The sequence below is a fragment of the Mizuhopecten yessoensis genome, unplaced genomic scaffold, assembly GCF_002113885.1.
Source record: "Mizuhopecten yessoensis strain PY_sf001 unplaced genomic scaffold, ASM211388v2 scaffold716013, whole genome shotgun sequence".
NCBI classification, from domain to species: Eukaryota; Metazoa; Mollusca; class Bivalvia; order Pectinida; family Pectinidae; genus Mizuhopecten; species Mizuhopecten yessoensis.
In genome coordinates, this window is record NW_018479904.1 from 70,026 (window position 1) to 94,862 (window position 24,837).

Below are 24,837 nucleotides of genomic sequence, written 5' to 3' on the forward strand. Positions count from 1 at the left end.
AGTTTGCCTAAGCCCTATTGATAAATCTGAAGTGTGATTTCCAATAGACTACGTCACACAAATTGGAGTCCAACTGATTATATACGTAGTTCCTAATTTTATTGTCACGTGATGATCCGTTTTTGTTGAACTTTTTTCACCGTGAAATTCACCTTGTTCAGTATAACCTGCAGTACAGTACAACTATGCAAGATATGGTTATCTAGAAAGTTTAAACATAATTCCCCTTATCCCTGGTTAGTATTAATAAGAAATTTAGATTACTGACGTATGAAACACCTAATCAAGCTCGACTGCTCTTAACAATTAACAAAACAATATCATGATATTAAACACAGGATGGGTGCTACAAACATCTTACGAACATTTCACAATATGTCGGCTTTCTATGGTGGCAGATTTTTGTGGTTGTGTTTAAATGGATGGTGGAATGACGGCAGAAGATGACTGTTGAAGGAGGTCAAACTTATACGTTTGCGTGCATGGTACGTAGTGTTAGAATATGTTTGCTCTAATATCTTCAATAAGATTTATCAAATTGGAAAGATGGAATTGTTTCGACACGTTTAATACAATGTACGTATATTGTTTTTCTATAAAGTAAAATTTGATATTAGTATTTGTTCTCATTCTATTTCATATCGATGTAATGCACTACATTGTGTCAAAGGCTGGGTTATGTATAGTGTACAGTTTCCTCAGCAAAAACGTAAATGCAAATGTATATCGAGGAGGATAACAACAGGAACAACTAAGACTAATAAACGGCAGAACATGACTGAAATTTCGCCTCTGATATTGTGAACGGATGTTAAATGGTAAATGCCTATAATCAAGCTTCCATATATGTCTCATATCCCTTATAATAATAAACTCAAATATTTATGACCCGTTGATCTCAAGTGAAACTTACATTTTAAAGGAGACGCATAACACATGTGAATAGATCAATGTGTAATTGATTAACTTGACCTTTTAATTTATTGAAGTGTTGTGGTTTTTTTTTACCAGTCTAACAAACCTAATGCGTAAATGTGTAATGTAAGGCATAAAGGTAATAAGCAAAGTGCATTAACTGGAACCTGGCATTGATGAACGAGCACAAATTATACAGATTTCTACGCATGCTTATCAAATTACAAACGTTTTGGTAGAGATCATGATCATAAGTAGAAGTATCAGAAGTTTGTTAATTAATTTAACTGTGCTTCAAACGTTGACGCCATTTTATTCGTGATAATCAATTCCCCCAACTATATCATATCTTTTAAATTCAGTTCTGCCACCAGTGTCGGGTGAAACCAGTAGTTAAACCTAAACCAAACGACGAAACCAAATATTACAAGCAAGTATTACAAATCTCATCACCCCAGAACTGGTGATTTTGTTTATCTTAAAGGTATATGTAATTGATAACTTGAAAAAATAAGATATAAATAGCAGCAAATCATTGTTTTAGTGTTTAAAAAATTAATAAATCCTAAATTTGCGTTTTCTTTGTTATATTAAATGTAAACAGAAGGATCGATATGCAAATTCTATGCATTATATTTACGTCCTTGTATGATCCTGGCAGTTTCGAAGACGATTAACAAGTATTAAAGGTTATGTGATTTCGCATGTTATCGATATTTACCGAAAAGTGGAAGGAAGGGAGATAATTCGAATATACCTCTACCACGGCTGGGGGAAATCATGGAAGGGTTGATTGTCAATTGACAATTGAAACTGTATAAATCATTTAAAATATATACGTCTTATAGTCGATAGTAAAAATATAAATCGAAGCTGTTTCTGAACCTCTCGTTGACGCAATATAGCATTGTTCATAATGTAGCGAACTGTAATTATTTAATTGTTGAGTTAGCCTAAAAAGTTAAGGTGTTGGACACAGAAAACATTTAAAAATATTGTAAAGAAATAATAGAAATAACACTTGTAACAAGTATATATTCTTTAAGGATTGACTTTTGTTTTGGTCGATTTCATGGGGTGATGAATTGAGTTGTTCTTGAAACCAATTTAATGAACTGCGAAGCAACTCAATTCATCACCCCATGAAATCGACCAAAGCAAGATTCAATCCTTATATTTCAATCAATGTGGTTTTTTTTCCTATTTTGTGAAGTCCATTCTGATCGTTTGTCCCAGGTTCTGGAGCTTGTGCAAGTCTACGTATTGCCGTAATGTAAATACAATATAGTCCGTCATTGAAGGACCATCATACAACATGATGGTATACGTTGATAGTTCAATACAGCCAAATTATGTAAAAACAAAACACAAAACATATTTTAAATGTCATATTTAATTTTTTGTTGATAAATTCATAAGATATCACATTTTCTGATGCGTCATCGCGGAAGAATAATGTTTAGACGCAGTGCACAGGCTCAGCTTCGAATCGACGGCAGCCATGTTTTTACTAGCTCGATATGGAGATGCGCTAAATTTCAAGGTTCGAGATTTTCTGGAATGTGAAGCTGAAGTAATTGAATGTCGAATTAGACAGGAAACCAGATGTGGCTTGAAAGGACGAAACATTTGATATGACATTCGGCTGTTCGACGGTATTTTGAATATAAGACGGGACCACATGGATCTACCACAGGGCTAATCTGGTTCGTTACAAATGTCTGAAATACACATATGCTATACTGATATAGGTCACAGCACACATACGCTTACAATTATACACATATGCTATACTGATATGGATCATAGCACACATAAACATACATATGTATGTATATGTATGTGTGCTGTGACCCATATCAGTTATAGCATGATATGTGTATTTCAGACATCTGTAACGAACCCTTGTGGATATGCGTTGTTTTCAATTTGTACAGGGGGTTGATACTTACAAAAGGCAGAATGGGAAGCTGGAGGGAGAATTTCTAGTGTAGTACATGACTTGTCACTACCGCTAGCAACCGTGAACTGATAATATTTTACTGAATTATCGTTTTTGGTTGTTTGAACAATTTCTTGTGTTGCTTTAATACAAATGTGAATTCTCATCAAGTGGTTTCTTTGTTTTAAAACATGTAAATAGTTTTCTCCCTTCGCAAAATCATACGCACAGGCAGTGCTAATCTGGTAAAATTCATCGGCAAATGAAACAGGTTACGTTTGGTAGTTGCATTGAGTCCAACTTGAGTAGGAATTTAAATATATATATATGATATATTTACATGAATTCAGTGTTTGTAAGATATCAAATGATAAAAACAAATTACTATAGTAGAACCATCCTGTAACGTGTGGTCACCGAAGTTAGAATTAACTTATGACTCTTCAATGTCATACAACAAAGTCAAAGGAAATTTTTATTTAAATTGTTAAACCATTGTGTGATTATTTTTTATAAAATCTCCCCACTGGTAATAAAGAACTTTACATCTACACACGGTGATATATGTTCAATCATTGGGTGACTACAGCATGAAAATATTAACAAAATCTCAAAGTATTGCTTCAGTTTGGCTAGTGTGTTTGTACAATAGGTGGTACAAGTTTTCGACGGCATTATAAGTATTAAACATTTTGATTTTGAGTCATCGTAATTCATTCTGAAATACAATAAAACAATTTCGTATGCAGTATAACTTTTTAAACTGTTTATCAACAAGACCATGTGACCGCCTGTTACATAATTTGTGCAAACATTTTCAACTTTCTACTCCAATTCCTCTCGGCAAGAATGATCTTAAGATTCTGCATTTTTGCAGTTTAATCAAATTAATCAAAATGCAACGAGTCTTGAAAATACAAGACAACTGTGTGTTGTGACCGCATGTATTTGTCTTCCATTCATTATTAAAACTTTGATTGAATACCGTAATTATCCCGGAATAAGATCCTGTACGGTAATAAACACACCCGACCTTTACAGCGGCTTTATACTTATGGAATATCTCGTATAAGCCAATACGATTTTATTCCTTCTATCAATCAATTTACCTTTATTCCTTCTATAAGCTAGTCTTACCTTTATTCATTCTATCAATTAATATACTTTTATTCCTTCTATAGGCCAATATTACCTTTATCCCTTCTATCAATCAATTTACCTTTATTCCTTCTTTAAGCTAGTCTTACCTTTATCCATTCTATCAATCAATATACCTTTATTCCTTCTATAAGCTAGTCTTACCTTTATCCCTTCTATCAATCAATTTACCTTTATTCCTTCTATAAGCTAGTCTTACCTTTATCCATTATATCAATCAATCTTACCTTCATTCCTTCTACAAGCCAATCTTACCTTTATCCCTTCTATAAGCCAATCTTTCCTTTTTTTATTCTATCAATCAATATACCTTTATTCCGTCTTTAGGCCAATCTTTCCTTTATCCATCATATCGATCAATATACCTTTATCCCTTCTATAAGCCAATCTTTCTTTTCCCCTTCTATCAATCAATATACCTTTATCCCTTCTATAAGCCAATCTTTCCTTTTTTTATTCTATCAATCAATATACCTTTATTCCGTCTTTAGGCCAATCTTTCCTTTATCCATCATATCGATCAATATACCTTTATCCCTTCTATAAGCCAATCTTTCTTTTCCCCTTCTATCAATCAATATACCTTTATTCCTTCTATAAGACAATCTTACCATTATTCCTTCTATAAGCCCATCTTACGTTTAACCCTGCTATCATTCAATATAACTTTATCTCTTATATAAGCCTATATAGCGTTTGACCTTCTTTCAATCAATATAACTGTATCCCTTCTTTAAGCCTATATATAAAACATTTATCTGTTCCTTAAGCCAATCCTACACGCGTGAACCCATACTTCATAGTGGTCTCTCTGGGCTTATTACAAGATTGGTACTGTATTCCAACAGTTTTACTATCCTTAATGTCGTACTCATATTTCTGTCGCGGGTTTCACCGAATCCTGTTATGATGTTTCCTTGAGTCCGTTAGAAATCAGAGTTGGCTATCTTGTTTCAAATCTCATGGTTAAATTTCACATTCTTAAATCCGTAAGAAATCAGACAGGATCATCATTGTTTCATATCTCATGTTGTATTTCCTGCAAAATGGTTAAGTTTCCTAACCAACATTGTTACATGTACGACCATGCTTCCATGTCATGTCAGACGCAATAAAACCTTTCAGATATGTGGTGTTTTTTTATTGGCACAGGTATATCAAGTTGATACTCAAAAGTAATAAAAAAAACAGTTCCTTCTTTTGGCGGATATCACACCATTAGTATTTATATGTTAATAAAATCAGTTTCTCAAGTACATTATTCTCTACAAATGCTATTATACTTCCTGCAAAACAGCTGCTATAAGATAGGAAATGTCGTAACTAGTGATAAAATCAACCAATGGACTGTATTAAAACACATGTGGAAATGAAAACACACAAACTATAAATGTAATATATATTATGTATAAACAAAAAAGCTATGGGCGAAGTGTTAGATCTTAAAAGAGCTGTTGCCATCAACATCCAGATATAGTCTTTTGCTTGCCATTCATTTCTATTGAATGTTCCATTCAGAGCGTCCCTTCATAATCCTGTTACCACAATGGATATTATTGCGATGGCGAATACAACAATGACACCAAGCAGACAGCACATGACTTTTAAACCAGACCCGTCCACACTGAGGTCCTTCACCATTTCATCCCGTCGTGCCAGTGCCTTAAACACAAAAACATAAACATTTAAAAATACGTGTAGTTTAGTAAACACTGCTATCTCGAGAAGTCTTAGATTGCAGTGCATCGTTAACATGCAGAATGATATGTATTGTTGATATGTACGTGTGTTACTCATTGCCCTTTTTATTTGCTGACAGAGATTCAAATGATTTATTTTAACTACAAGACAAATACTTTTAATTGCATTAGTATTTTAAGAATATCTTATGCATATTTTATTGGTGAAATTAAAACGAAAAATCAATAAAATATATATAATGAGCGTATGGTGAAATATATACATGTAACTCAGGATTCTATATTATTGAAGATAATATTACTTAACTGATTTGGCCTTTGTCAATTATTTCCCCTACCAGTTTGTCTTCCCTCGTTATCTATTCCACCTTAATACACCTTAAATGTCGATTGTATCTTCATTTCAGAAATTAGAACTATTATGATTTATTTTCTTCACAATTAACTGTCGAATTACTTATCTGACAGATTTATCGAGTGATACTACAGCGTCAAAGAAAATGTGGCCTGGGGTGTCCTTTGTCAAATGTGCAAAATTATGCTTAATGCAACACTTTACAACGATAAATCTAAATACTATCCTTGGTTGAGAATTGCCTGGAAGGAACTGGTACATGTATTCAAAATTGCAAGTTTATCGGAAAATTCTGAAAATCACTAATAGGTAAAGAAGTTTCATATCATTTGCGCTTTACTCCGATACATGGAGCTATTGATATATATCTTTTCGGAAAAAAATCAGCTAAATATAGGTATACTCTAATATGCTCAAATATTGCCAGTTACACAATGCAAGTGCACTGGAAATACCAATATATTAACTGTTCATGCCTTTACCTAATAACAAGATATTCTATTCTTGTTTGTGTTTGTGGGAGCCACTCCCAGAAGTAACACTACAATCAACAGTAAGGTATAGTAGCACACTTGTATAGTTGACAAGACATTGTTGGCCAGTTAGAGCGTTGATTTCTACTGTAAAAAAGCAAGGCTTCCTTAATATAGTTTTTATAGACTTATTCATTATATAAAGTAGATAAATTCTTCCCTTCCTTATGATCAATATAAGAAAACAAATTGTATACGCAGTTAAAAGTGCATAAAACATGATTGTAAAGTAGGAACAAAATAATGTGTAATTACGTGTTAAGTAAGATATCCTAACAGTAAGTTCATATCCACCATGTAATGTTTCCAATTAAGCTGACCTATCAAACAGTTAATTCGCATGTCCACACTTTTGAGCAACATCGAAAACTCTTGTGTTCATATTTTTAAATTTGCTATTATGCTCCCAATAGAATAACAAATAATGCTAGTCTTGGTTTCAGGAGTATACAAAAACTAATGGTAGCACGGTAAATGAACAAAAGATTCGACCATTTTAAACAAATAATTTGTGTGATGATTACATAACTACATTTAGTATGTTTTTTCAGTGTTAAATTGTGTACACTGTAGCTGTAATGTACAGGTTACGTATAGTGTTACATTGTGTACACTGTAGCTGTACTGTACATGTTGCTTACAGTGTTACATTGTGTAACTGTAGCTGTAATGTACAGGTTGCGTACAGTGTTACATTGTGCAACTGTAGCTGTACAGTACAGGTTAGGTACAGTGTTACATTGTGTACACTGTAGTTGTATTGTACAGGTTGCGTACAGTGTTACATTGTGTACACTGTAGCTGTAATGTACAGGTTACGTACAGTGTTACATTGTGTACATTGCAGCTGTATTGTACAGGTTGCGTACAATGTTACATTATGTACACTGTAGCTGTATTGTACATGGTGCGTACAATGTTACATTGTGTACACTGTAGCTGTACTGTACATGTTGCGTACAATGTTACATTGTGTACACTGTAGCTGTACTGTGCATGTTGCGTACAGTGCTAATTGTGTACACTGTAGCTGTATTGTACATGTTGCTTACAGTGTTACATTGTGTACACTGTAGCTGTACTGTACAGGTTGCGTACAGTGTTACATTGTGTAACTGTAGCTGTACGGTACACGTTGCGTGTAGTGTTACATTGTGTAACTGTAGCTGTACTGTACAGGTTGTGTACAGTGTTACATTGTGTACACTGTAGCTGTATTGTACATGTTACGTACAGTGTTACATTGTGTTCACTGTAGCTGTACTGTACATGTTGCGTACAGTGTTACATTGTGTACACTGTAGCTGTACTGTACATGTTGCGTACAGTGTTACATTGTGTACACTGTAGGTGTACTGTACATGTTGCGTACAGTGTTACATTGTGTACACTGTAGGTGTATTGTACATGTTGCGTACAGTGTTACATTGTGTACACTGTAGGTGTATTGTGCATGTTTCTTACAGTGTTAATTGTGTACACTGTAGCTGTATTGTACATGTTGCGTACAGTGTTACATTGTGTACACTGTAGCTGTACTGTACATGTTGCGTACAGTGTTACATTGTGTACACTGTAGGTGTATTGTACATGTTGCGTACAGTGTTACATTGTGTACACTGTAGGTGTATTGTGCATGTTTCTTACAGTGTTAATTGTGTACACTGTAGCTGTATTGTACATGTTGCGTACAGTGTTACATTGTGTACACTGTAGCTGTACTGTACATGTTGCGTACAGTGTTACATTGTGTACACTGTAGGTGTATTGTACATGTTGCGTACAGTGTTACATTGTGTACACTGTAGGTGTATTGTGCATGTTTCTTACAGTGTTAATTGTGTACACTGTAGCTGTATTGTACATGTTGCGTACAGTGTTACATTGTGTACACTGTAGCTGTACTGTACATGTTGCGTACAGTGTTACATTGTGTACACTGTAGCTGTACTGTACATGTTGCGTACAGTGTTACATTGTGTACACTGTAGGTGTATTGTACATGTTGCGTACAGTGTTACATTGTGTACACTGTAGGTGTATTGTGCATGTTTCTTACAGTGTTAATTGTGTACACTGTAGCTGTATTGTACATGTTGCGTACAGTGTTACATTGTGTACACTGTAGCTGTACTGTACATGTTGCGTACAGTGTTACATTGTGTACACTGTAGGTGTATTGTACATGTTGCGTACAGTGTTACATTGTGTACACTGTAGGTGTATTGTGCATGTTTCTTACAGTGTTAATTGTGTACACTGTAGCTGTATTGTACATGTTGCGTACAGTGTTACATTGTGTACACTGTAGCTGTACTGTACAGGTTGCGTACAGTGTTACATTGTGTACACTGTAGCTGTACTGTACATGTTGCGTACAGTGTTACATTGTGTACACTGTAGGTGTATTGTACATGTTGCGTACAGTGTTACATTGTGTACACTGTAGGTGTATTGTGCATGTTTCTTACAGTGTTAATTGTGTACACTGTAGCTGTATTGTACATGTTGCGTACAGTGTTACATTGTGTACACTGTAGCTGTACTGTACAGGTTGCGTACAGTGTTACATTGTGTACACTGTAGCTGTACTGTACATGTTGCGTACAGTGTTACATTGTGTACACTGTAGGTGTATTGTACATGTTGCGTACAGTGTTACATTGTGTACACTGTAGGTGTATTGTGCATGTTTCTTACAGTGTTAATTGTGTACACTGTAGCTGTATTGTACATGTTGCTTACAGTGTTACATTGTGTACACTGTAGCTGTACTGTACAGGTTTCGTACAGTGTTACATTGTGTACACTGTAGCTGTATTGTACATGTTACGTACAGTGTTACATTGTGTACACTGTAGCTGTATTGTGCATGTTTCTTACAGTGTTAATTGTGTACACTGTAGCTGTATTGTACATGTTGCTTACAGTGTTACATTGTGTACACTGTAGCTGTACTGTACAGGTTGCGTACAGTGTTACATTGTGTACACTGTAGCTGTACTTTACAGGTTGTGTACAGTGTTACTTGTGTACACTGTAGCTGTTTTGTACAGGTTGCGTGTAGTGTTACATTGTGTAACTGTAGCTGTACTGTACATGTTGCTTACAGTGTTACATTGTGTAACTGTAGCTGTACTGTACATGTTGCTTACAGTGTTACATTGTGTACACTGTAGCTGTACGTTACAGGTTCCGTACAGTGTTACATTGTGTATACTGTAGCTGTACTGTACAGGTTGCATACAGTGTTACATTGTGTACACTGTAGCTGTACTGTACAGGTTGCGGTTCATTGCAAGTTGCACAGATGAAGGATGTATCGATTAATGACCTACAAGTATCTAGCTTGAAGCTAATACAGGTATGGTTTTTTTTCTAGAAATGGCCTTGCATGATAGGAAAAGTTTATAATCGGCTGTTTCCTTCTACTGTCACGTATTATATTCGTGCATGTATGATTGAAGACAAAACAATTGTAACACGTGTACATATTAAATATACTCAACATAATCATTTCCATAAAAAAACAGTCCGTGAGATTACTGTTGTTGTAAAGAGCAGATTTAAGCCCGTACATCTTAATGTTAATAGTGTCATGCCACAGACATATTCAATACAGAAACATTACAAAACGAAGGAGCTCATTTGCGTCATTTGGATGTTCTGTGATAATTTTTGAATTAATGTGAATAGGTTTTTGTGATTTTTCGTCAAACAAAATTGTGTGGTGGGTGATTACATGTAATTATCAGGAGTATTACTTGTTTTTATTTTGTTTAAAAAATCGAACTTTATCATTAAAGGATCACTTGTTCAAAACAAGTAGAATTTGTGGTTTGATTCCATCAAGGAAGCCGTCCCCTGCAGATTCAGGGGAAATGGCCCTGATGTATCCCACTACATGTCGTAAAATAGTCACTAATACGGGGCCGCTGCAGAATCAAGGGCTTTCTTCATTGTCTTCTACTAAGGGGGCACTGAAAAACACATTAGATCTGCTGTCCCTTTAGCAATATTTTGGATATTTGATTGCTTTGCTATTCGTAAAAAACGTTTTGTTACCTAATGGCAATGCTGGCCTTAATGTTGAGCGTTCGCCCAAGTGGGATAGGCAATAGGTTCTCTACCCAGGCCGGGACATACCAAACGACCTTAAAATGATAATTGTTATTCCTGCTAAACGGACAGCAGATCTTATATGGTTATCGCAACAACTAGTTTATCAGATGTAACTATAATGTGACCGGATGGAATACTGTACTGGATGCCTTCCGCGTGTCATTGCAGTGAAGTAGCACTCTAAAGTCGGCATCAGATCCGCGTTATCACAAAGTGGCTAATACAAAGACATACTCTGCATTCAGTACACATTCACAGAAGCATGCGTACATTACACACATAGAGGCGCGTCCTTAAATTACATTATCTGTTAATAGGCCGTTAAACAAATAAAACAAAACCACTAAACCACGCAGATAGATTAGCATATCTGGGAAACTTCGACACAGTGGGAAGTGGGTTAAAAGCTTCTAAATAATTGAGTTTAATAGTGAAGCTTTGGTTCTTATATGTAAACAAAATATCATTGTGTCCGTCGACGAACATAGCCGAGAGTAAAAGTAAGCAAATAGTATCTGGACACAGGAGGAAGTCATCACTAGACAGAAGACCGGCATCAAACGTGAGTCAATTCAGTAAACTACTAGACAATGGTTAACCGGCGAGTGATACTAACTTTGATTTTAAAATAGCGTATATCACAGTGCCTCAGAACATACGTCAACCAGTCAGTATCCCCGACACAAGGTATCCTATAGCACAGTGCCTCAGAACATACTCCAACAAGTCAGTATCCCCAACACAAAGTAGCCTATATCACAATGCCTCAGACATACGTCAACCAGTCAGTATCCCCGACACAAGGTATCCTATACCACAGTGCCTCATCAGACATACGTCAACTAGTCGGTATCCCCAACACAAGATAGCCTATATCACAGTGCCTCAGAACATACTCCAACCAGTCAATATCCCCGACACAAGGTATCCTATAGCACAGTGCCTCAGACATACGTCAACTAGTCGGTATCCCCAACACAAGATAGCCTGTATCACAGTGCCTCAAAACATACTCCAACCAGTCAATACCCCCGACACAAGGTAGCCTATAGCACAGTGCCTCAGACATACGTCAACCAGTCAGTATCCCCAACACAAGGTAGCCTATATCACAGTGCCTCAGAACATACTCCAACCAATCAATATCCCCGACACAAGGTATCCTATATCGCAGTGCCTCAGACATACGTCAACCAGTCAGTATCCCCAACACAAAGTAGCCTATATCACAGTGCCTCAGACATACGTCAACCAGTCAGTATCCCCAACACAAGGTATCCTATATCACAGTGGCTCAGAACATACTCCAACCAGTCAGTATCCCAAACACAAAGAAGCCTATAGCACAGTGCCTCAGAACATACTCCAACCAGTCAGTATCCCCAATACAAGGTAGCCTATAGCACAGTGCCTCTGACATACGTCAACCAGTCAGTATCCCCAACACAAAGTAGCCTATATCACAGTGCCTCAGAACATACTCCAACCAGTCAGTATCCCCAATACAAGGTAGCCTATAGCACAGTGCCTAAGAACATACTCCAACCAGTTAGTATCCCCGACACAGGGTAGCCTATATCACAGTGCCTCAGAACATACTCCAACCACTCAGTATCCCCAACACAATGTAGAATATAGCACAGTGCCTCAGACATACGTCAACTAGTCGGTATCCCCAACACAAGGTAGCCTATATCACAGTGCCTCAGAACACACTCCAACCAGTCAGTATCTCCGACACAAAGTAGCCTATATCACAGTGCCTCAGAACATACTCCAACCAGTCAGTATCCCCGACACAAGGTAGCCAATAGCACAGTGCATTAGAACATACTCCAACCAGTCAGTATCCCCGACACAAGGTATCCTATAGCACAGTGCCTCAGACATACGTCAACTAGTCAGTATCCCCAACACAAGATAGCCTTTATAACAGTGCCTCAGAACATACTCCAGCCAGTCAATATCCCCGATACAAGGTATCCTATATCACAGTGCCCCAGACATACGTCAACCAGTCAGTATCCCCAACACAAAGTAGCCTATATCACAGTACCTCAGACATACGTCAACCAGTCAGTATCCCCAACACAAAGCAGCCTATATCACAGTGCCTCAGACATACCTCAACCAGTCAGTATCCCCAACACAAGGTAGCCTATAGCACAGTGCCTCAGAACATACTCCAACCAGTCAGTATCCCAAACACAAGGTAGACTATATCACAGTGACTCAGACATACGTCAACCAGTCAGTATCCGCAACACAAGGTAGCCTATATCACAGTGCCTCAGACATACATCAACTAGTCGGTATCCCCAACACAAGGTAGCCTATAGCACAGTGCCTCAGAACATACTCCAACAAGTCAGTATCCCCAACACAATGTAGCCTATATCACAGTGCCTCTGACATACGTCAACCAGTCAGTATCCCCAACACAAGGTAGCCTATATCATGGTGCCTCAGAACATACCCCAACCAGTCAGTATCCCCAACACAATGTAGCCTATAGCACAGTGCCTAAGAACATACTCCAACCAGTCAGTATCCCCGACACAAGATAGCCTATATCACAGTGCCTCAGAACATACTCCAACCAGTCAGTATCCCCAACACAATGTAGACTATAGCACAGTGCCTCAGAACATACTCCAACCAGTCAGTATCCCCAAAACAAGGTATCCCGTAGCACAGTGCCTCAGATATACGTCAACCAGTCGGTATCTCCAATAAAATAACCTATAGCACAGTGCCTTAGAACATACTCCAACCAGTCAGTATCTCCGAAAAAATAACCTAAAGCACAGTGCCTCAGAACATACTCCAACCAGTCTGTATCCCCAACACAAGGTAGACTATATAGCGCAGTACCTCAGACATACTTTAACCAGTCCGTTTCTCCGATAAAATAGCCTTAAGCACAGTGCCTTAGAACATACCCGAACCAGTCAGTATCTCCGATAAATTAGCATATAGCACAGTGCCTCAGAATATACCCGAACCAGTCGGTATCTCAGATAAAATAGCCTATAGCAGAGTGCTTCAGAAAATACCCGAACCAGTCGATATCTCAGAAAGAAAAAAAACTATAGCACAGTGCCTCAGAAAATACCCGAACCAATCGGTATCTCCGATAAAATAACCTATAGCACAGTGCCTCAGAACATACTTCAACCAGTCGGTATCTCCGACACAAGGTAGCCTATAGCACATTGCCTCAAACATACGTCAACCAGTCGGTATCTCCGATAAAACAGGGGACCAAACACGACCTCAACGAGGTAACAGCGGCGAGTTTGACGTGAGGATGGCAAACAGTGCATGTCCTCAAAGTAACGTTTAACAACTGGCGCTGTATATATCAATGACAGGCCTAACACAAAAGCACGCACATGTATGCTGCTGTTAGATGGCGTAATTTCTGGAAAGTTGTGTGAGACTGGCAAACAGACCTAAACACACTAACTGAAAGCCTACAATCATGACAACCTCAGTTCAACGCCGACAACAAAAGTGAAGCACTACAAATTTGACACAATAACACTTTAATGTATCACACAACTAAATTAGCCAATCAGTAAGTGTTTGATACGATTGTAATCCCTATCTAAAACTTATTCCGGTTTAATACAGTGCCTATAAGTAATTTAAATAGGTATTTGTTGACATATTTTACATTGCATGAAATCTACAGATATTGAATGTTAGAAAAATGTAATGGCGTATTGATATGGGGTCAAATTTCAGGGGGTGTCCCCGTCCCACTTCAGCGGTTTGGCTTGTAAACTTCCGGTTGTAAAAAACAGACGCCTGTAGCGCTCTTATATGCCACTAAATTGACCAAAAAATGATTTAGAAACCTTTGTAATTATGTATCTGTGAATCTAGTGTTGACCTCCAAACATTAACGCTATTAGCTCAAAAGCTTAGCAATAACATATAGTAAATGATTTAGTTGTTCGAGTCCTTAATGAACAGTTATGATCACAAGGAGGATACTGGGCGAGGTCCAACACCCCGGGCGGTTTATCTGTGTTGAAATTTAAAATGCTTCGAGAGTTCTACTTTCCTAGTCAGTTTCTTTTTAGCTCTGTGTTAGCACAAAAAAGGGACATGGAAATAACAATTGATCATCACATCGTCTGATTTATTGAATATATTGGTGATTCCGAAAAGAAAACCAACATGCCACCTGGTCTTATGAAGAAACCTTCAATAAATTCAATGTTGTTTTGTTTATTTCACCCTAAAACACTACAAAGACGGAGTACAATTCGGAGTGGAATGGTTTTTATGATGAAGTTATAAACGACAGCAATGAGTGTCCATGGATGTGATTAAGAGCAAAACGGTCAATGAGATTAAAAGTATACTGAATGTGTGTGGGAAAGGTGCACGTTTCAATTTAATTCTGATTAATATAAGTCGATAGACGGAACGTTTTGCTGCATTTCTACAGTCAATGACTTAACAGTGTTGATATATATGTAATGTTGTTTCACCATCAGGATCAGCTAGATCGTTCGTGTGGCGTAACGTGTGTATATAATGTTAACCTTACGTCCAGTTAGATAGATGTTAATGAAGTTTGCATTGTCTGGAACTGATTAAATTATAAATTCTATATTAGGGGGTAAAGAAGCAGTAATGTTTAGAGGAACGACGTATATATATATAGGTATAGATTCCTTGCATGTTTGCTGTATTGGTCGACACGACCAAGGCTTACCGGTATAATGGTGAGCGATGGTGTTTTGATGCTGCTGAACAACATTTAGTTAGTGTACATACGTAAGCCGTCACTGGAATGCCAGTAGTGCTTCTATAACCCTATACTCCCACTTACGAGTAACAATCCTTGCTCTGTTCCAAGAACTGTTAGGGTTGATCTTTTTATTTCACTCATTAAATGAAAAGCATGTGCAAGGCCCTGTTTCATTTTTAAATGCAATAATAACTGTCATTATTTGTTTAATCTTGAACGAGTAATTTCTGTTTCGTCAAAAACATTGAAAACATTTAGTGTATTGCATGTAGCTGTTTAATTTGTGTTTTACCAAATATCATATTGATATAACAGATCAAGTTGTAATCCAAACAAAAAAATTAAGATGGATTTTGCATTTTGTGTCTGTTTTTGTTTTAATATGTTTTTTTAGCTTGATGTAATTTGCATATATGTGGTCTGGCAGAAAATTAGACGTTTTCTAAATAACGATGTATTCTTGACCTTACCCGTACCAAGCAGTAACAGCCAATAATCCGGACACAAGTTAGCCAATAGTCCGGACACAAGGTATCCAATAGTCCGGATACAAGGTAACCAATAGTCCGGACACAAGGTATCCAATAGTCCGAACACAAGGTATCCAATAGTCCGGACACAAGGTATCCAATAGTCCGGACACAAGTTATCCAATAGTCCGGACGCAAGGTATCCAATAGTCGGGACACAAGTTAGCAAATAGTCCGGACACAAGTGAGCCAATAGTCGGGACACAAGGTATCCAATAGTCTGGACCCAAGTTAGCAAATAGTCCGGACACAAGCTAGCCTATAGCACAGTGCCTAAGAACATACTCCAACCAGTCAGTATCCCCAACACAAGGTATCCTATATCACAGTGGCTCAGAACATACTCCAACAAGTCAGTATCCCCAACACAAGGTATCCTATAGCACAGTGCCTAAGAACATACTCCAACCAGTCAGTATCCCCGACACAAGGTATCCAATAGTCTGGACACAAGGTATCCAAGAGTCCGGATACAAGGTAACCAATAGACCGCACACAAGGTAACCAATAGTCTGGACACAAGGTATCCAATAGTTCGGACACAAGTTAGCCAACAGTCCGGACACAAGGTATTCAATAGTCTGGACACAAGTTAGCCAATAATCCGGACACAAGTTAGCCAATGGTCCGGACACAAGGTATCCAATAGTCCGGACACAAGTTAGCCAATAGTCCGGACACAAGCTAGCCAATAGAAAAGGTAAAATGTACTTTGTTCACGAAACTATCGTGAATATGGCCTACTTTATCAAATTTTGATTGATCAACATAGGAAATTTAGAGCAAGCTTCGGTTTATGATATTTCCTATCCTGGAGTAGACGCATGAGCATCACCTCGCCGTAATTTTACGAATTGTAAGACATGTGATAACATCTTAATTTAGGTTACAAAAAGCTTAAATAAGGGCCAAGACCGTGTGTTTCACGAGATCTATGGGTTGAATTAGTGTACTTAACCTGTATATAGATGTCGGTTACTTGTTGTTCTCCATTGAATTTCATCCTTAATAGTATATCAGTGGAATACTGTATTTGTATACTGGAGACCAAGATGTGACAGCAAGCCCGGGCCATAAATAATAAATAGACAGCTGCTACTACATCATAGTATTAGCAATGGTTTATGATAAACATCCGTTAAGAGCTTATATCAGGCAGATTAGCATCTGCCTATCCCGAACCATCAGGTAATACAGTCGTTAATATGTTATTCGTAATTACGAGTATATCCGCCTGATTTATAATATAAATAACAGAAATCTTTTTTTTATGAGCTCGCCATTCGCAGTTTCTTTTTTTCAATTCATAAATCAAGTTAGAACCTGGGAAGCTCTATGATTTGTTGTCCTTCAATCAGATTCATCAGTTGGTAGAAATGTATGGCTAAAAACTTTTCTTAATAACAAAAAAAGTATACCGTATCGGAACGTTTCGATGCCAACTGGTCCCTTTGTCAATCTATGACTGAGTAAACGAACTGTGCAGTATACATAAATACAACGATGTGGTGAATTTTAAACGCTATATTCGTTCCCGACTACGTGACATTTCGCCTATCGATTGAGAGTGTATACACTCTGTATTGAATAAGTAACACCCGGTCTATTCGCCTATCGATTGAGAGTGTATTCACTCTGTATTGAATAAGTAACACCCGGACTATTCGCCTATCGATTGAGAGTGTATACACACTGTATTAAATAAGTAACACCAGGACTATTCGCTTATCGATTGAGAGTGTATACACACTGTATTGAATAAGTTACTACAGGACTATTCGCCTATCGATTGAGAGTGTATACACTCTGTATTGAATAAGTAACACCAGGATGTTTCGCCTATCGTTTGAGAGTGTATACACACTGTATTGAACAAGTAACACCAGGACTATTCTCCTATCGATTGAGAGTGCATACACACTGTATTGAACAAGTAACACCAGGACTATTCGACTATCGATTGAGAGTGTATACACACTGTATTCAACAAGTAACACCAGGACTATTCGCCTATCGATTGAGAGTGTATACACACTGTAATGAATAAGTTACTACAGGACTATTCGCCTATCGATTGAGAGTGTATAAACACTGTAATGAATAAGTTACTACAGGACTATTCGCCTATCGATTGAGAGTGTATACACTCTGTATTGAACAAGTAACACCCGGACCATTCGCCTATCGATTGAGAGTGTATACACTCTGTATAGAACAAGTAACACCAGGACTATTCGCCTATCGATTGAGAGTGTATATACACTGTATTGAACAAGTAACACAAGGACTATTCCCCTATCGATTGCGAATGTATACACACTGTACTGAATAAGTAACACCAGGATGTTTCGCCTATCGATTGAGAGTGTATACACACTGTATTGAACAAGTAACACCAGGACTATTCGCCTATCGATTGCGAATGTATACACACTGTACTGAATAAGTAACACCCGGACTATTCGCCTATCGATTGAGAGTGTATACACACTGTATTGAACAAGTAATACCAGGACTATTCGCGTATCGATTGCGAGCGTATACACTCTGTATTGAACAAGTACATGTAACACCAGGACTATTCGCCTATCGATTGAGAGTGTTTACACTCTGTATTGAACAAGTAACGCCCGGACTATTCGCCTATCGATTGAGAGCGTATATACACTGTATTGAATAAGTAACACCCGGACTATTCGCCTATCGATTGAGAGCGTATACACTCTGTATTGAACAAGTACATGTAACACCAGGACTATTCGCCTATCGATTGAGAGTGTATAGACTCTGTATTGAACAAGTAACACCCGGACTATTCGCCTATCGATTGAGAGTGTATACACTCTGTATTGAACAAGTAACACCAGGACTATTCCCCTATCGATTGAGAGTGTATATACACTGTATTGAATATTTTACGATGGGACGTTTCGCCTATCGATTGAAAGTGTATACATACTGTATTGAATAAGTTAATACGGGACGTTCGCCTATCGATAGAGAGTATATATACTATGTATTGAATAAGTTACTGTAGGACGTTCCGCCTATCGTAGAGTGCATATACACGCTGTTCCGCCTATCGATAGAGCGTGTATACACTCTGCATTGAATAAGATACTATGGGACGTTTCACCTATCAATAGTGAGTGTATACACTATGTATTATATAAGTTACTGTGGGACGTTCCGCCTATCGTAAGAGTTTATATACACACTGTATTGAATAGAGTTTACCCACAGTATAACAGTACACGTCGCATAGTTATAATATAATACGTTTTCTTGGGGGAAATAAAGATAGATTTGATTGCAAAAACCGCAGTTATCTATTTCAATGATTCCTTTTCACGACAAACATGAATGGGCGTTATTTTTTCCAAATTAATTTGTGTTTTGTCTCGTTCTTCTTTTATCTTTTGGTTTGGTTAATCGAAAAAAATGCTGCTTTAAAAAATATTTCCAAACATTGTTTTCGTCTCTGATTCACAAGAAACGGAATTCTTCTAAATGTTAAAACATTTATGTTCGCATTTCGCATAAATCTAGAACCAATTTAGATCAACCGGAAGTTTGAGAAAAGGTATATAATAATATTATCGCAATTGTTCACGATGTCACAAAAATCGTTTATGCTTTGTTCGTTGGCACAGAGCGCTGCCTCTCCCACAGCGCCTGGTCTCGCCTGTCGATATTTTTGTCAATGATAATGATGTATTTTTATTTACTGTGATGTAAGCACTGTTGTACTTTTGTAAAGACTTTCAGTTCTGATTGTGTCATTTTGTCGTACACTATCATACATTTATCAAATGGTATAAGCTTTTATAGTCATCAAATATTTTATCTCAATATGACACATATTCAAAAATTGCTTACTCAGCAAATAATTTTTCAAAAAAAAATTGGTTTGGTTTGAGACTACAGTTTTGGGCATTGACAAATCTGTGTCTACACAACAAAAGCTAACTTTTCATGTAGTTCATTTTTGTACTCAGCACATGTGTAAATATTGTGAAAAATTTACCGGAATGACCTATGCTAAAACCTGAGTATTTCTGTTACCGAGTAGGCGATATTTAATTTCAGACAGGTTTTAAGAAAAACAATTCTACTTGCGGGGGTCAAATTTTGAGTTAAAAATCATATTTGTTTGCATATTTTGGTGTTTTTTAATGTGGTAACCATGGTTTTAACAAGTCCCAAATCTGGGGAAAACAGTTGTTGAAAAAAAAAATAGTCTTCTAAACAAAATGAAATCAAGATGTAGTTTAATAATATGTATATATATAGGTGTGTTGTGCAGGTTGAATTCACTATCCATGTTTATGTGAGACATGCCCTTTATATTTAGGGTCAAGCCATTTCTTCTGTACACTGCTACCTCTGCACCACTGTATTTGAAGAGTTCCGGAAAGGGAAATAACTCTTTTTGAAAGCACTCAAATACTGTTGCTCATTTCTTTTCTTATAATACACTGTTTTTTTTACGAATATTTGTTTAGACACCACATCTTATTTTACCTTTACATTTGAATTATTTTTTATACTTTCTTATCAAATGTATTCATAAATAAAGGTTTTTAAGCATGAAATTCCAAATAACACACTATTGCAACATCAAAAGGATCAATAAAATACCAAATATGTCTGAAGAATCAAATTAATAACACAGTTATTTTTTAAAGAACATAAACTTATTTTAAAGCCCGATAATTTTTTTATTATTTGAACTGTAAAAATGTCAAAATTGTGGCATTAAATCCTTATTAAGTTACAAATAAAGGTGAAATTTCAGTGCAAATGTATGCACATTTCATCCATAAATTGCTATATTGAAATACATTTGCCATCACTAATTTTTTTATATTATTTACTTTAATAACTTATCTTTTTTAAGCAATTAATTCCATTCATTTGTATTAACTACCTTAAGACATTTTGCTAAAAGTAGTCGCATGATTTTTAAAAGTTTTAAAAAATTGGCAAAATGCCAATTTTTGAAAGGTTAACACAAGTTGCCCGTTAATTTCTTTTTTAATTTTAATTTATAAATGTTCTGCAAACAATCATCTAACTCTTCAATTATGTTTGAACAATAAGTCTTGAGTTTGACTTATTTTTCCAAGGTACTTTTATTACCATGTTTTTTCTCAATTTTTGACAAGTTCAATTGAGATTTTCAACTAATTCGTATATCAACTGTTACTAAAAATAGATACAGTTGTGGGACCGCACAACGCACCAAAAATAGTGTGCGCACACCGTCCATACATCGTTCACACACCGTCCGCACATCGTCCACACATGGTGCGCACAACTGTGCGATTTAGCAATCGTTCGCCCCGTTGTGCGCTTCTCTCCGCACAATTGTGCGATTTGGTATCATTTGTAGATCAAAATTACGGAATGACAAAAATACGGAAGGCTTGTATGCGATAATGTACACTGTGTATATTTCTGTAATTTCTCATCACAATAATCAAGATTATACAATTTCACAATGCGTGTTACACAGTATTACAGCGACCGTTAGGCTGTCAAGAATGGGTTTGGCTCCAAGGTAACAGAACAGGTAAATAACAATTTGATGAGTGTCCGGAGTTTTACCTGACCAGTGCCTGACACACAGAGCTGATATGCGATACCGTTTGACCGTAATGAATAGTATTTGTTATTTGCATTCGTTTGCCTATAGCTCCCCTTCACCTGGATTTTCACACCCCCGGCCTTACCCGACGAGTTACGTAAGTGCCCCAGGCGGGGAGAAAACTACGGTCCAGGTACATGTACAAAGTGGTTATGTTTACCTGTATACGGGATTGTGTTGTAATTTTACATGTGTCGATTAAGTTTGTTTAAAAACACAGAAAACACAATTTCTAAATATAAGAATGTATAGACAGAAAGATAAGTTTATAGATGTTGCTAGAATATAGAAACATACGTAAACATCAAGTTTATATGTTTAAACATGAAACCGTATAAATTGTTAAGGCATTCCTCAATTTACACCAACCACGATTGTTATCGCACAACGTCCGTCCATCGTGCGTACATATGTGCGCAAGCAATGATCGTCCAGCTTTTTATCGTTCGCCCATCGTGCACACACCGTTCACACACCGTGCACACATCGTGCGCACACCGCACATCGTGTAACGTTGTGCGATCCCACAACTGTACATAATTTATGATTTTTTATTGATTATTTCTAACTCTGATATGCTATCATTTACAGTAAACAAACTGTTTGCGTTATATTAGAAACACCCATCTGGACGTTTTTTCCCATTTTGCGTGGTTTTATGGAAGACATGCTCTTCCCACCCTTCGTAATACACATGTTATCTTGTCGTATTTTCGTGTCGTCCTTTCCGTATTGCGTATCGGGCATTCCATTACCGTTGTGTAAATTATAGTAACACCGGGTAAACAATAGTACACGTGCTTGACGATGGTATGTCAACACCCGATATCGAGACTTACTAATAATTTGGAAATCATGTGTAATCACACGTACTTCATAAATAAAGCTTATGATACAAAGATATTAATTAACTCAAAGGAAAACCCTGACATACGAGCAGGCGACTTCAAGAAGGTCGTATATGAGGCGCATGGAATGCAGACTGATGCGTTTTTGTTTACCGACCTCACCTGTACGTATCACGTGCTAACAGTAGTTCACAAGCTCTTGGTGGCTACGACTTTTTTAGTCGAGCAGCGAGTTACGCTCTGTCAGCTATAAATCGGTTCACAAATGCAATTACAATAACTCTGTGAAAATAGTGGTTTGTAAAATATCAAGATCCCTATAAAATGCAAGTGCATTGAATTCTGCTGGTTAACTGCGAAAGGGTGGAGCCTCCTTGATAGACATACTCATACACATATTAAGAGACAGGTTTTAAAGCCAAAATGCAGAGGGCTTAATCAAACGGAGACAGCCATTTTGTTGCGCCATTCACAATTTATGACGCCACGTCATTGTCCATATTATGACCTCACAATCGATTTCTGACTGGCACAGCCAATGAAAAACGCTCCAGGGTATATTACACTAGTGACATATGTAGAAATATTACACGGGCGAATTCATTGGATAACAGACCGATGATGTGATAAATATATATAAATACTAATAGACATACACATACTCATGTACATACTCATATATATACACATATCAATAGACATACATACACTTATAGACATATACATATATATCAATAGACATACATATACTTATAGACATATACATATATATACTAATAGACATACACACACTTATAGACATACACATATATATCAATAGACATACATATACTTATAGACATATACATATATATCAATAGACATACATACACTTATAGACATACACATATATAAACTAATAGACATACGCAAACCCCAACATATGCTTCATGCGGGAGGAAATGTTTGGAAATACGTCTTAGAACTATATCTAAAACGTTTAACTGACGTTTGTTTAAAACCATTATTAAAATAAGCATGTTGAGGATCTATGTTATGAATGTAGATAGATACAGTGTAATAGAAATATTAACAGGTTTTTAAGAGCAAATGCTTTTGCCAAAAAATCACTCATCAGTTTGCTCACCTCGGCTAAAACAGGATTTGCTTCTGTATTGACAGTGGGGTCGGGTACTATCTTTATCAGCAAAGTATCGGTTTGCGATGCATCCATATTTTGAATATTCAAATCAGCGGTATCGTGAAATCGGCTATTATTTTTGGTTTTGTCTTGTTCGTTAAGCGCTTGACATCTATCTTTTCGATCGGCTTTCGGATTAATTCTGCTAAAGTCATCACCATACTTGTGTCCATTCTTCGTTATCATTTGAACAAAGTCTGTTGTTACATGGTCTGATAGTTGATTACATTTGTCAGTATTAAGTGCTTCATTCGATAAATACAAACAATGTCCACGTGTTTGTCCTTCGTCCGTTATAGCTTGGTCGATACTCCGTTCGTTATTTTGAGACATTTTGTTGCAAATATTATCTTTAGAGCATGCATTGATTTTTGTAGGTTGATCACGAAACGGTCTGTCTGTAATTTCGTCCGTTTTCCGATTAGAATATTTGTAAGCAGGTGTATTTTTATTTTGCGTTAAACTCTTACAATATAATTTGTCAGCGTCACTATACATAAACTGTTCCCCTCTGTTGTCTATATCGCTGTCAGTATGGTGTATTTGACAAATGACGCAACTTACACTCTGGTGTAGATTGTGCACAGTTACCCGCGGTCCAGGTTGATACCGGTCAACGTTAATACCTCCATCATCGCCAATAGCTTGTGTGCTACTGTCACCATGATCACCCAGTGTATCACGTCTCACGCCCGTTAAGCTCGGACTTTCCTCACTTGATGGTTGTTGCCTGAATGATGTCTCAGTTAGCCTAGTATCACACACAAGTTCCGTTGTTATTTCAGTTAAAATATTTTCTGGTGCCGAAGACGATGGTATTTCCGAAAAGATATTATGGTCTGTAAGTGATGACGATGACTTTCCACAGGTTGTGTTCTCGTGATCACGCGATGAATTTAACACAGTGTACGGCAATTCTGACACATTTGTTGACGCCTCTGAATCATTGTTGTCCGTGACAGGGTCAAAATATTTTCGCGTAATTAATGAACTTATACCCTCAGAATTGGACAGGACTTCAGTGGAATCATCTATTGCACTATCCGGTTCCTTGGTCCGCGACAATGGCGTCTCCTCCATCAGAGCTTTGTACAAAGCCATTGTCTAGTTGACAGCACTCTCAGATTTCATTCCAT

General features: G+C 37.1%; 1 protein-coding gene across 1 annotated transcript; it reads right to left on the reverse strand.

The window, feature by feature from the left end:
- Nucleotides 1-5,055: 5,055 nt before the first annotated feature.
- LOC110441518 lies at nucleotides 5,056-24,837 on the reverse strand. Its single transcript, XM_021484690.1, has 2 exons — nucleotides 24,266-24,837; nucleotides 5,056-5,677 (listed from the first exon to the last, which is right to left on the reverse strand). The coding sequence occupies exons 1-2, from the start codon at nucleotides 24,800-24,802 to the stop codon at nucleotides 5,543-5,545; spliced, it is 672 nt and encodes a 223-aa protein (XP_021340365.1). The 5' UTR covers nucleotides 24,803-24,837; the 3' UTR covers nucleotides 5,056-5,542.